The sequence below is a fragment of the Saccopteryx leptura genome, chromosome 5, assembly GCF_036850995.1.
Source record: "Saccopteryx leptura isolate mSacLep1 chromosome 5, mSacLep1_pri_phased_curated, whole genome shotgun sequence".
Taxonomy (NCBI): Eukaryota; Metazoa; Chordata; class Mammalia; order Chiroptera; family Emballonuridae; genus Saccopteryx; species Saccopteryx leptura.
The window spans coordinates 159,877,977-159,892,761 of record NC_089507.1 but is presented as its reverse complement, the minus strand read 5'-3'; the positions used below and the strand labels follow the sequence as shown (position 1 = coordinate 159,892,761).

The 14,785-nt window shown below is 46.5% G+C and overlaps 1 protein-coding gene across 2 annotated transcripts; it reads right to left on the bottom strand.

Annotated features, from left to right (window-relative positions):
• Nucleotides 1-56: 56 nt before the first annotated feature.
• On the bottom strand, nucleotides 57-13,593 carry FKBP1B (FKBP prolyl isomerase 1B). 2 transcript variants are annotated; one of them, XM_066386318.1, is made up of 4 exons: nucleotides 13,432-13,593; nucleotides 9,555-9,602; nucleotides 5,218-5,330; nucleotides 57-4,069 (listed from the first exon to the last, which is right to left on the bottom strand). In XM_066386318.1, exons 1-4 carry the CDS (start codon nucleotides 13,466-13,468, stop codon nucleotides 4,025-4,027), a joined length of 243 nt encoding a protein of 80 aa, XP_066242415.1. In that variant the 5' UTR covers nucleotides 13,469-13,593; the 3' UTR covers nucleotides 57-4,024. The 2 variants fall into 2 exon arrangements, with proteins under 2 accessions (XP_066242415.1, XP_066242414.1); XM_066386317.1 differs by having other exon boundaries at nucleotides 57-4,024; nucleotides 13,432-13,588.
• Between the last annotated feature and the right edge of the window lie 1,192 nt (nucleotides 13,594-14,785).

Genomic DNA, 14,785 nt, shown 5'->3' with positions numbered 1-14,785 from the left:
GTAGTTGGACCAAGAGACAGAGCTGCTGCTTTTTTTTTTTTTTTTTTTTAACAGAGACAGAGAGAGGGATAAATAGGGACAAACAGACAGGAACGGGGAGAGATGAGAAGCATCAATCATCAGTTTTTTGTTGAAACACCTTAGTTGTTCATTGATTGCTTTCTCATATGTGCCTTGACCGTGGGCCTTCAGCAGACCGAGTAACCCCTTGTTTGAGCCAGCAACCTTGGGTCCAAGCTGGTGAGCTTTGCTCAAACCAGATGAGCCCATGCTCAAACTGGTGACTTCGGGGTCTCAAACCTGGGTCAGACGAGAGACTGAGCTTCTTAAGAGCAGGGACCTTTCTGTATTTTTAATGCCCCAGTGTGCAGACCTGTGCTTAGCCATCAGGGAACTTGTTAGAGTACTGTCTTTATTGCCTGCCTATAAATAATGGAAATTTTTATAATAACTCAGTGAAAGTTGATATCTCCATTTTGCAGGTAAGGATACCAAAGCTCATCGAATTGGTTGAATGAATAAAATATTTACGTTAAAAGTTGCTGTAACCATGGCTCGATTGTTTCGAGCGTGTTGGCCCGGGCACTGAGCATGGCTCCCTGGAGCCTCCACCTCAAGCGCTAAAAATAGCTTGGATACGAGCATGGCCCCAGATGGGCAGAGCATCAGCCCCAGATGGGTCGCTGGGTGGATCCCCGTCAGGGTACATGAAGGAGTCTGTCTCTCTGTCTCCCCTCCACTTACTTACCCCCTCAAAAATGTTGCTATAAAAACAGCCAGTTATTAATCATGCCAGTACGTTTGAATAATACTTGCTTTACAATTAATTACCTTTGTGAATATGGATACCATTGTTTAGAACAGAGGTCAATTCTAGAAATGGCCATTCAAATGACAGCTTGTTAGAAATATGAGAGCACTCAGCTTGGGTAGTGTTATTGCTTGTGTAAGATTGTATTAATGTAGTCTTTTCATTTAATTAATGAGTGTCTGTATATATTTTGGACCTTAGTTCATAGTAAATTTTTGCTATAAAAAATGTGATGCTTATTCTTATAATCATGAGCTCCCATAGCATGGAAATAATATAGTTATTACCAACTGTGTGTGGTTATATGTAGATGTGTATATGTGTGTGTATATATATATATATGTCTGTATACATCTACACACATACATACATATATAAAAATATAAAACTATAACCCAACTCCCAACTCGAAGAGTGTAAGGACTGAATTGCTTAAAAAACGATTCTAATCTACCAAGAACATCTATTCTACTTTTAAATGCACTTATCTTTGAAATCGATCATCACTTTAAGAAAATAGGCTATTTTATACTTTTGTCCTGTCTTTTCAAAGCTTACTATTGGAAATGAAGAAACGTTACTATGTCTGAGTGCTTTTTGAAAGCACTGTAATGGAGTCATTTCTAAGGAAAAGCGGATGACAAAAGGGCCACAACTGTATATTTTCTTACAAATGCTTTTGTGAATTCTGTATTTTTGTTATGCATTTTATGTCCTTAAGTTATTTACAAATGTGAAAAGAATTTTCTAAAAGATTTTTGTAAGGGGAAAACAAATTAATAACAAAGGGAAATTTGTACTGAAGATTATGGCCAGTTTTTTCTTTGGATTAGTATCCGTTAGCTGAATGTCATGACCTAAAGAGTTTTAAAAATTCCCTTAAATTGTTTGGCAATTTTGTGGCCTGTCCCAGTTAAGATAGAAGACCTTTAATTGAGTGGACAGATATTGAGGACCTGGTCAGCGCCAGGTCTGTGTGTGCTCAGATGCTGAGGTTATACTCAATCAGTCCTTTGCACCAGGCATCAAAGGCTCAGTTTTTCAAACTGCTTTTAAGAGTGCAAGAGGTGATTGTGTCCATTCACATGTATGTGTATACTCGTGTGCCAGAGCTCCTTTACCTTCTTCTCGGTTCCAGTTCGAGCTTCTAAGAAAGGTTTTATATGACTGGAGCGTGTTTTGGGCAGAAGTTTGAAAGTGACTGCTAACAGCTCATCCTCACTCTCCTGCTTAGCAGCTTTCTGGCCGTCAGGAGAGTCCCAGCTTGTTCACTACTGGACTGTAATTTCTGCACCATCTTTTAAGAGTGCCAGGAAGGCAGGGCCTGCCACTCCTAGCCTATCCTGTCCGGGTGCTAGCCAGTAAGTATTTGTAATTTTCTATTTGTTTATTTTGGTTCTTAGTGGGTGTCTCCTTTTACTACATAGGGAATACATACCCTAGACTGATCTTTCATATACTCCAGAATGGTCCCCTGCAGCGGTTCTTGGTACCCTATTAGTGTCACAGCTGAAAACATGAGGAATCAGGCTAAGTTGTAAGAAATGATCATAGACATTTATTTATGGAAGAAGCTGGGAGCTAGGACATTCTGAGGGCAGCGCCTTCCAGCTGGTCTAGCTCCACAGCAGAGGCTCGCCCAGGGACTGGGCGATCAAGAGCAAGGCAGCCTCTTCCTCATTTCATTCCCTCTATCCTAAAGCGCTGCTTTCTAATTCCTCAGTCCTTAGCTGAGGAGTACAGCCAGAACTTCCTGGAGGCAAAAGGGGGAGATGAAACAGCCATGATATGGCCCCATATCATATAAATGACATCATGAGTCTCTGGAGGAAACAGGACCTGTTACCAGTTCTTCCTCAGTCTTAACAGTTTCAGGTCACCACCGACAGAAGAACCCTATGTTTAAAAGCTGTGCCAACTAAAAGAAAAATCTCTTGGCCACACTGCCCTGGGCTCCTTTGATGAACACACCAATAAGTGGGCTGATTTTAAAACTGAACTGGGAATTCTCACGAGTTGGTAAATTAAGTATGTGTGGAAGCAATACAGAATTACACATTCTTCTCTGAAGTTATTCTCCACCGTGAGTTAGAGCAAATCTACATGCAGCTAAGCAGTTAATGTGAAAACAAGCTCAGATTCACCCATTCTTTTCAAAGGTAGCTTCCCATTGTGAGTGACTGGCTCTCAGGCCTTCCACACCATCATCTGTTCAAATGCACAGTGTCCTTTCCCGTCTGGATGAGGGCCGCTCATCCCTCAAAGTTCTGACGGCTACAGACTGCAGATCACAAAGGGCTCAAGCCCCATATCTGATTGCTAGGCTGTGGGATTTGAGCACAGTGTATCCCTTTAGTTATTCAGAGACTTGAGCCTGTGAAATGAATGGCAAATACCTACCTTGTAGGGTTGTTCAGACGATTTGTGGGTAATTTTATTTTAAAATAATACAGAACAAGACCTAGCATGTACAGTACTCACATGGCAATTCTATTTATTGTTGCTCTCTTGGCTACTTGGAAGACTCCTTCCCACTCTTTTCCCAAGGGCAACTGGCTTATGTGGTCCTTAAAGTACTTCCTACCTACAATAAGGATGGACAGGATTTGTCAAGCACAGAGCCTTTATTTTATATGTCATTTCCAAAGAGGACATTTTGTAAGTCAGCAGCCAACAATTATCTAAGAAAGTGACAGCAAAGGTAACTGGCTCAAGTCCCTCTGTGTACACCATGTACATTTCATGTCTGAGCACCTGTGTATCTGGCTTAAGTGAAGGTAAGGCAGTGTAGATTGTGCGAACAAGAAATCTGTGTTCTGTGATCAGAAATGGCTACTACATGCATCACACAAAATGCACAACCTGAAATGTTTCGATCTGCAACCAAAGTTTCCTTAAGCAAAGATGTGCGTGAACAATGACCAACACATACAGAACTTGGGCGTAGAGAATGGATAATGTCGTAGGGCAGTGAGGTTAGCACACTGGTCAAGAGCCCCCAGCGAGAGGAGTCGTCCCAGTGGCAGAGCAGGCTGGGAGGGTACGCAGCAACCGTCTCCAGCCACCTTAAGTTCCTTCCTGCCTTCACTCTAAGTTGAGCAGCTCCACGTCAAAGATGAGGGTGGCATTGGGAGGGATGACACCAGGGTGGCCTGTGGCTCCATACGCCACATCAGGGGTGCAGGTCAGCTTCGCCCTCTGCCCCAAGCTCATCTAGCAGGGATGGGGGCAGATGGGGAGAGGAGAAAGAGGACCCAGCTTGATTTAAAAGAAAAAAGTAAGATAACTATGGCATTTTCCCAAACCATCCTTATGGTAACTGAAAATCTAAGATGAATTTTATACATGGCACACTAAAGTTGTCCCAAGAGTTAACCCTGCAGATTCTGCCTCAGAACAGTAGAAACTTGATTGTGGGACAGTAACTTCCACAAAGCAGTCTCAAATTCATTTATCCGACAGTCATTGCTGGTTATTCAATTGGTATATGGCCCAAACACTAGTATTTGTTCATAATTGTTCCTCACCCTCTTCCAAGGAAACCTAAAGGGTGTCTAAAGAGCACATATACACGATTAGGTACAGAGGCGGTTCATTGAGGGCTTGAGAGGTTAGAGCCACAGCAAGGTGGAGAGGTCTGAAAGAACTACTCTAGTGGAACATTGTGACTCGATGGACTGAGGAAGCTGAGCTTGAACCACGGCTCATCACAGCACTTATCAAGAAACGGCCGTAGTTAGACTATTAGTGAAGTTTTTGAATACACTTCTTTTTAAATTTTGAATATCTGCCTCCAAAATTTAAACACATTGGCTAATAGTATTGTATCAATGTTAATGTCCTGGTGTTTATCATTGTACTGTGGTTATGTAAAATGGTAACATTTCCGGAAGCTGGGTAGGGAACATCTATTTCTGCAATATTGTTGCAAGTCTGAAATTCATTTGCTTGGTTATTTTTTTTAAGTTAAAAAAATAAACCACCTTGGCTTATATATACTACTATGTTTCCCAGAAAATAAGACAGTGTCTTATATTAATTTTTGCTCCTAAAAACACGCTAGGTCTTATTTTCGGGGGATGTCTTATTTTCGAGGAAACGGTGTAATTCTTCTGCCTCAGTCAGGGACAGCTGGTAACTCACGAGCCTCCCCAGCTAGTTCTGAATAAACTTGGTGGGGGGGAGGTGACTTTGGAATGACAGATCCCAGTGTCACAAAGGAGTCATGCAGGCAACAAAAGGGTTGGGAGCACAAAGCCAGGACTGAAATTGGATGGTGTGACCACATCCTAGCAGTGGAGTCAGCAGTAGTGGTCTGTGAAGGGGTGGGGGACGGGGGCAGAGTGGAGTATTGAGCCCAGAGCCCCAACTCCTCAAGTCCCCCACAACTAGGATCTTCCTCCTACCTGTGCTGCACCTTCTTCAAAACCCTTGATGACTTCCTGTTTGCCAATTCTGAACTTGAAGGGTTTGTTTCTGTCTCTGGATGAATCAAATTTCTTCCCATTTTGGAGCATTCCTGTGAGAGCAAGAATAAGGTAAGAAAGAGCTGTGGTCATGAGTCAACTCCCAATTCAGTTTCAGTGTATCTAAAATAGCATTCCTATTCTGCACAAACCTCCTCTTCCAATCTTCCCCATCAGACCTGTTGCCCAAACAAGAAAAATGGACTCTTCCCTCTGCCTTTTCCCCATCTACAGCCTGTCAAGTCTTACATATCTTTGGGATAACCTATTTTTTCCATTTCTATTTCCACCATCCTGGGGTCTCACCAAGTCACCATCATGTCCACTTGTGCATGGGAGCAACCTCTAAATCAGAGGTTTCAAACTTGCGGGCTGCATGCGGCCCGCTGAACAATTTTTTGCAGCCTGCAGACTAATCCACAAACTAGTTTCTGGTGGTTTTGTGACACTGAAAAGTGTTGCATAACAGTTGCCTTTTGTAGACCTAGTGCGGCCCGCCGAACGGCTGTGATCTTGCTCTGCGGCCCACATGCTGAGTTGAGTTTGAGACCCCTGCTCTAAATGGTCTTTGCTCCATTCCTTTCTCCACATTGCACCCTGAATGATTTTTTAAAGCATATCTGATCATATCACTCCCTTGCTTAAAACATTTCAGTTGCTCCCTGTGGCAGAATCCAAAAATCTGCACAGCATAAGAGGCACTTCAAGATCTGGCTGCTGCTTGCCTGACAGCCCTCTCTGCTCCCTCTTTCTAACCCCCCCCCCATCTCCTATACAGGTCACGCCTTTTCCAAATACCTCTGTGCTTTACAACTTTTGGAGGGCCACTTTCTCATCCTGAAGATGTTTTCCCAGGCATTTCCTCTCAGGTTGAGTCCTCACCTGATTTTCCCAAGGTTTCCTCAACATGCAAAACCCAAAGGTCACAGTGCACAGTATAAGGTGACCCAGCCAATCAGTGGTAGCCTCCAGGGCCCATACAAACAGGGCTGTTTGACCCCCAACACCTTGTGTTGTCCTTAGCAGTTTGGGGCATCCATCCCTCCAGCTGCACATGCCTTGTGATCCCTGATACACACGTTGGTCTCAGTCCAGCTGCCTAAGGCCCAAGAGCTGCTTTTCTATTTTCTCATTTGTGACTGACTCTTAGATCAGACCTGCAAATGATGCTGATCTAAGTAAGACTTCTTACTGCAGCCCCTGAACCACAAAAGGCAACTGAGGATCAAAGAAAGACCTGCCCTGTAAGAAGAGAGACTAGATTGTGACCTTACTCTGGCACTAACTCCTTGTGTGAAGTTAAGCATATCACTTTCTCATGGCCCCAGATTTGCCGTGTTTAACATAGGAGGTCTGGCCCAGCTTGGTATCTGAGCATCTATGATTCCTCTTCCTAATTATTATAACTACACCAGGGACAGTCTTACTACCTACTTTCTGGGTAGAATAAATTGGACTCTAGCCCTGGGTATTAAGTCAAGCAAAGGAGAAAACCCTATGGCTACACAGATGGATACTAAGCTCAAATACAAATTCATGATACACAGGTTGCTAAGATGTTCAGATACACAGAGATATGCATGCATGCTCACATGCACTTGCGCACATGCCCTCAGAAGAAAAATCCTGATGGCCAAACACGCTAAGAAAATATTTAGGTAGATAAAAAATATTCACATAGACACATACGTGGACAAATACATACATGGATATGCACCCACATTCACAGTATTTAAAGACCAACTTTCTCATTCCCCAATTTCTTCAGGGTTCATATGACAATCTACTTCAGATTATATACAGTTATCTACTGCTACAAGTTCAGCCAAAACCATTCAGTCCAGAAACAGGCCCACATATATGGTGCTTGATTTGACAAAGGTGCTCCTCCAATGCAACGGATAAAGGATTTTTTTTAAATTAATGTTGCTGGATCAAATGTAAATCCATATGGGGGGGATGAACATTGACCCCTACTTCACCTTCATACAAAAATCAATTCCAGATGAATCAAACCTAAATATGAAAGATGAAATAATAAAGCTACAAGATAATGAATAAAAGAAGATCTTCATGACCTAGGAATGGACAAAGATTTCTGAACATGAAAAGGACTACCTATAAAGTAAAAGGAGGATATGGAGGACTTTATGCAAATTAAGACCTTCTGTTAAAAATATGACAATAAAGTAAAAAGGCAAGCAAGCGATGGCATGGGAGATGTTTGAAATAGATATAACCAACAAGAGACTCATAGCTAGACTACATAAAGAATTCCTACAAATCAAAAGAAAAAGACAACCTAATTTTTTTAATGGACAAAATGTGAGAAGACAAGAGGCTATCCAAATGGCCAATAGACACATGAAAAGCTACTCAACCTCATGAGTCTTCAAGACAATGCGATTCAAACCCACAATGAGACACCACTGGATACCTGGAGTGGGCAGAAACAAAACCAAGTCTTAAGGGTGTAGAAGGACTGGGCTCACACATTGCAGGTGGGAGTGGAAATTGGCGCAACTACTTTGGAAAGCTACTTGCAGTATCTGGTGAAGCTGGGCAGGTATAACCCTGTGCCCTAGCAATTCCACTTCTGGGTATACACCCAGCCGAAATAGATACAGATGTGCACCAAAAGACATCTGCGAGACTGTTCAAAGCAAGGCTGTTCACGATAACCCAAAACAATCAGTCAAATGGTCATCAGCTGTAAAAAGAATAACGGTATATTCACATAAAGAAAACTGTACAAGAATAAAAAAGACCAACTATGGATAAATCTCACAGATATAATATTCAGTGAAATAAGCCAAACATAAAAGAATACACTATTATTCCATTTATACAGTGTTCAGAAACTGGCAAAATAATTCATGGGGACAAAAAACGCTGGTTACCTTCAGGGAAGTGTGATAACTGGGAGGAGATAGGAAGGAGACTCATGGGGATGCAGGGAACACATACGCTGATCTAAGTGGCAGCTACCTAAGCGTGATCCCTTTGAAAAATTTCATGGAGCTGTACATCTTAAATTTATGTTCTCTGTATTTAATTTTAAAAGTTTGCCCAAAAGTCCCATGTAATCTCCTGTTGTATTTGATGAGACCGCCCCTCCCCAAACAAGAGCCCCTCATGGCTGATGTATTTAATGCCTGTTGCCTGCTCTCTGTATTGTGAAAAGTCTTTGCAAAAGAATGTTGTGGTTTCAGTAACTTGATAAGTACAGATCGGTCTGCAACATGTAGAACAAATAAAGCAATTACACAGGTCAGAAGCCCCCAGGAGACTCATGGTAATAAGGCCACATTACCAGGAGATAAAATACAGATCCAACCCACTGACGTCAGCAACCAAAAACACAGCAGTTGAGAAAAATTCCTACACTATCTGCCTAGAATTAACCTGGCACTTCACGCTGGGCCAGAGAAATGCTAAAAATGGACCCATCTCAATACATCCTAGAATTAAACTGGCCTTGCCGTCTGTCTGTTACATGTCTGTCACCAGGTTTGCCACATTGGGAAGCAGGTCACAAGGCAGAGCACTCACCCCCCTTGGAACAAACACCTCAGGAACTCCATCTAGAATGTTCCTCAGCCCACCTGTCCTTTCAACATCTATCATCTAAGAGGGGTTAGCAGAGATGCAATATTACCCACACCCCAGCTCCCAGAGCACTGCTGTCACCCCCTCCACTGTGCCAGAGCCTCTGGATGGCCTGTCTGCCCTCCCCCACCCCGGCCCCAAAGAAGGCAGGAATTCCTCCTTTTCATCTTTGTGCCCCAGTGCCTAACAGCATCTTGCACACAGTAGGTGCTTGATAACAGTAGGCTAGATTGAATAGTCTGCTTTTGAAAAGAGGAAGTTCTGAAGGAGCCACCCTCTCCTCTGATAATACTGTAGAGAAGAGGTAGCCCAGAGGGATGGCCAGGGCTCTCAGAGCTATGAGAAGGGACTGCCAAATATCGGAGCCAGGAAGGCCAGGGCTCCACTCTGCCCACAGAGAGGTAACAGAAATGGAGGGGCTTGACTCAGGCTGGCACCGTGGATGACATGCTGGTACACACGGGGAGGGGTTAGCCAGCCTTGCATCCCCGTTCTCATCCCCACGACACTGGCTGGGAGAAGTGGGGGATCACTGGTCAGGAGGAGGCTTGTTTGCCTTGGGCTTTGGGCCTGGTCCAAGGAAGCCGATGTCTCTGGAGAGGGGTATTAAAGGAGAGACCTACCTTGGGAGGGGCAGGTCTGAGGAAGGTTAGGGGAGTGAAGCCTACCTGTATAGTGCACCACACACATCTGGCCCTTCTTGGGGAATGTCCTTCCTGCAAGGAGACATGAGGGCAGATGAACCAGTAAGGTATCAGAAAAAGTCACCTGGGACGTTAAGGTGTGACTGGCCCGCATTCCCCCAATACCATGGAGATGCCCATAGCTCTAATTCTGGTTCTGTTTTGTATAAGTCAGATTAGTCACTTCACCTCTCTGGCCTTGATTTGAATTGCATTTCCTTGGGTTCCTCGACTCCACTCTCTCCTGGTTTTATTTCTCTCTTTGATTGCTCCTTTTACTTACCCTCATCCATTCCACAAACATTCACTGACAGCTTACTATGTGCCAGGCCTGGACTAGATTCCAGAAACACAGAGCAATGTATGAACTCATGATAAAGTTAGGGAAACAAACACACAAGTAAAAGATTCTAAAGCAGGGTGATAGCTGTGATGATCAAAGATGAATAAACACCAAATCATTCACAAATATTTACTGAATACCTACTACATACAAAGCCTAGGCCTGATTTGGGGGAGAGAGCAATGAACCACACGGGCAAGATTCCCATTCTTTTGGAATTTAGATGCTAATGGAGGGAGCCTGCCAATCCTCAAATAAACAAGATATAGACTGTGATAAAGTCTCTAAAAATGAATTAAAGAGAGACACAGAGGGCACCCTTTTAGAAAGGGTGGTCCAGGATGGCCTCTCAGAGGTGAGACTTGAAGGATGAGCAAATGTTGGAAAAGCACTGAAGGAAGAGGGATCAGTAAGTGTACAAACCGTGAGGCAGGAAAGGATGGGTGTAATTGCAGAATAGAAAGGAGGCCGGGTGACGGCAAAGAAGGGTGGGAGGAGAAGATGAGTGGAAAGAGCCGAACTGAATTTAATTGTAAGTGCAGCAGGAAGCCACTGGAGGGTTTTAAGCAAGAATGACATAATCTGAATTAAGATTTTATAAGATCACTCTGGCTACTGTGCGTAGGACAGACGGTCAGGCGCCTGTTGCCGCAATCCAGACAGGAAATCAATGAAGGCTTGAATTAATATGGTGGCAGCAGGAGAAGACAGCCAAAGAGATTGGAGATACATGCTAGAAGCAGAGCTGACAGGGTATGCTAATGGAGTAGAGGTGGGATACAGGATGAGGGAGAAAGAGAAGGCAGGCACCTTGCTCGGGCTTTCAGTCTGGGTAGCTGGATGGATGGTGGAACAAATTCCTGTGATGCGGAAGACTGGGGAGGACAGATCTATGTAGGTGGCAGTCTTGCGATGCCTATTAGACATCTGAGTTTCCATTGAAGTAGACAGATGGGGAGTCTACACTGGAGGTATTAATTTGGGTGGAATTTAAAGCCATGGAACTGGATAACAATGCCTTGGGAGGGCTCACAACTAAGCTAACACTTAGAGGACTCTATGGGAACCCACACGGGCAGCAGCTGACTGTGGGTGTCAGGGGAAGCATCAGTTTAACCATCAGGTAATGGTTAAACTGGGATCTTAAAAGATGAGTGGTTTGCTAGAGGAAGTAATGGGAGATAATCTGGGAGGAGAGAACACATGTTCAAAGGCCTAGAGTCAAGCACAGCAGGAGATCTATCTGGTTTGCTGCTGTAACCCCAGGGACAAGCACACAGTACATAGTCAATAAATATTTGCTGAATGATGATGTCTTTAAAACTTTCAGGCAGCTTGCTAAATGCGGAGAAAACATTGGTAGTGAGGTTAGGGGCTGATAGCAAGAGATGAGACTAGTGTGGGAGGTAAGAATAGGTTATATGACCATCCGCCTGGAGGGGGAGCTGGAAGATGCACTGAAATATTTTATGCATGGCAAGGGACTTGGTCAAAAGGCATTTAAAAGTTCTCAGGCTCTTAGGCCCTAGCCTGGTGGCTCAGTGGTAGAGCATCGGCCTGGCGTGCAGGAGTCCTGGGTTCGATTCCTGGCCAGGGCACACAGGAGAAGCGCCCATCTGCTTCTCCACCCCTCCCCCTCTCTTTCCTCTCAGTTTCTCTCTTCCCCTCCCGCAGCTGAGGCTCCAAAGGAGCAAAGTTTGCCCGGGAGGGCGCTGAGGATGGCTCTGTGGCCTCTGCCTCAGGCGCTAGAATGGCTCTGATTGCAGCAGAGCAACGCCCCAGATGGGCAGAGCATCGCCCCCTGGTGGGCATGCCGGGTGGATCCCGGTCGGCCGCTTGCGGGAGTCTGTCTGACTGCCTCCCCGTTTCCAACTTCAGAAAAATACAAAAAAAAAAAAAAAGTTTTCAGGCTCTGGTGCAGAAAATGAGAAGGTGTGAGGTAAGAGGTCAGGCAGAAGGCAGAGAGGTGGGACTGGAGGGGGAAGACCAGTTTAGAGTCTTTGCAGAAAACCCTGTGAGAGAGATGGTGGCCTGAATCAAGGCAGGGGGTGGAGCCCAGAGATATTCAGCAGGAGGACCTGACAAGTTGGTAGAGGGCTCAACCAGATGAGCATCCCAGGCACCACAGCATGCATGTTGCAATATTAATCTGTATGTTCTCCTTCTGGGTTGCAGCACTGTTGTTGGCCCTTTGGTGCTTTCTTGACTCGGGGTTTTAAATCTGGTGGAAAGCAGAGGCCAGAGCTCCTCCAGGATTTCCCTAAAAATCTAACCCTTCTCAGGAGAAAATGCCCCTTGTCCCTGACTAGAGAGGGAGGATAAGGAGAGAAAACTCTAAAGGCTTCTTTGAGCCAGGGAAGGGAGAAGAGATTTCCAGCCCCCGGGCAGAGCTGTATGACAGTGCCCTGGAGGTGACAAAGACTCAGGGAAATGCTTCCTGGGACCCAGAGCCATGGTCCCAGTGTGGGCAAAGAAGCTGTACCCCACAGGTGACCCCTGGTAGAGCCGGACTTTCTAAATGGTCTCAATCTCCTTTGCCTTTCAATAGGGAGGTGGCCTAGAACCAAGAGACCCTTCAATTTTCTGGAGGTTGGGGGTGTGAGTAATGTCTGACAGGAAGTTTGCCTGTCCAATCCTGTGGAAATGGGGGCTCTAGTCTGAATTAAGTTTGAAGAAATAAAGAGATAGATAGCTATTCCTCGCACATCCAGACCCAAAAGACAAGGATGAGGCCTGGCTGTCTGGCTTGGGACAGGGGTGGCGCCAAGCCCAGAGGCAGGGAACAGGGAACTCAGAGGAAAGCAAGTTCTGTTTTGGACTTTTGGACTTTGAGGTATCAGTGGGACATCCAGGCAGAAGTTTAGCTGCAAATGGATAAATGGACCATCGGAAACTTGGTCCATCGGAGGTCTGGGCCAGAGGCTTAAGTTTGAAGGCCATCAGTTTGCAGAGGACACTGAAAGCCATGAGAGTGGACAGGATGGCCAGGAACTGAGTGGGGCGGGGAGGGCAGCTCCCTTCTCAGACTGGCCGGGTCCCCACAGCGTCTCTCCGACCAGCCTGCAGAGGGCTGCCAGACCACAGGCCCTGAGGGCGGCGCGTTAGAAGGGGGTTGCCCAGCAGAAGAGACCCCAAAGCCTGTCCTTTCGACTGTTTCCAGGGCTCACCCAGCAGGGCAGAAAAAGCGAAGGTAAAACCTGGCCCTGGGAAATCAGCAGTAGCGGATAATCGAGCGGTTCCAGCCGCGGCCGTGGCAGCCTGCGGCCTCCGGGGCGGTGGCGGGCTGCAGACCCCCGCCTCCCCGTCGCCGCCTTCGTCCCCCCAGGTGAGCCGGCGCCGAGAAGACAGCAAGGATCGTCTCTTAGACCTCCAAGGATCCCGTCTGGGGTCTCCTCCGGTGGCCCCCATCGTAGGCCCTCTCCCGGTTCGGGCACCCTCCGCCCCACCTCGGAATCAGACCCCCACCCGCCCAGCTCCGCCCGGGACCCGTCCACCTCCCCCGGTTCCGCTGCCCAGTACCGTCTCCCGGGGAAATGGTCTCAATCTCCACGCCCATCGCGGTCCCACTGGCCCCGCCTTCGAGGGTCCCCACTGCTGCCCCGACCCCGGCTCAGCTCCGGCCCCGGCCCGGCTGGCGCTCTGACTCGCCTCCCCGCCTCCACTGCAGAGCCGGAGGAGGTGCGGCGGGAGTCGGGACCTGCGCGGGGAGGGGCCACCGGGAAGGGGGCGGTGGGGCGGCGTGGCGCGGAAAGGTGGGGTCGGCGGGGCGGGGCCCGGGGGAAGGGACCCTGACCGCTGCTCCCAAACATGGCCAGCCTAATGATCACTGACCCCCTGACTGGGGAGGATGCTGAGGGAGGCATGCAGGCTTTCCTGCATCCACCCACTCACCCATCGATCCATCTCTTCATCCACCGGTTCAACACATACTTATCTGCTCTGGGGAATCTACTCGATTCTACATTTTAGGAGGCCAGCAATTAAACCAACTCTTTAACTAGAACGTTTGGAAGCACCGGAAAGGTGCTTGCCCAGGCTGGGCTGCCTAGATCTACAGGAGCAAGCTGGAGGGTGGGTGGGGTGGGATCGAGGAAAGGTTTATTGCTGACCCTTCTCCACCCACTCTAAGTCCTTACTCACCATCCCAGGTAGCTCTGCCCCACGCACAGGTGGGATCCCACCTTTCAAGACAAAGAACTGCGTCCTGAGGAAGCCAATTGAATTAAGACAGAATCGTTGTCCTTAAGGAACTAAATCTGGGACGGGTAGGGACACAGTTACAGCGTGGAGTGATTTGTAATGTGGGATAAATGAATGAGTTCGACCTTGTGTTCCTCCTTCACCCAAAAAGAGACCTAGGAATGTATAAAGACGTTTGGAAGAAGTTAAATTTGCTTGAAGAAGGAATGGGACTTGACATTTCTTCTTTAAATTTTTGTTTCTAACCCTTCCCTGAGTTGTTCCAAAAACTGTGTGAATGTAGAATTCTAGCTAGTAGCGCTGGAAGACAGGCATGGCGAAAAAAGCCTGAGTAAAAGGTGTCCGGAGTGGGCCCTAAAGATGTTCTTCCCCATTCTCCCAGGTAACCAGGTAGGAGACTTCGGGTTATCGGCATCGTGAAGAACTGGCTGTCTTGTTCAAGAAAGATGATGATAAATTGTACCGAGGGTCAGGATCTGAAATTCCCCATCAGCTGCTCCAAGGTGTGGCCCAGAGTCTCCCAGGAGAGTAGCTTGCTCTAAAGAAGCCTTAGTGACGCAGTAGTCCATGCGCTATGGCCATGGGCAGGTACTTTTCGGGTATGTGTAGAACAGGGGTGTGTAACTGGAACAGGTCAATCGAGTGGCTTCAGTGAAATGCACAGTATTTTGTG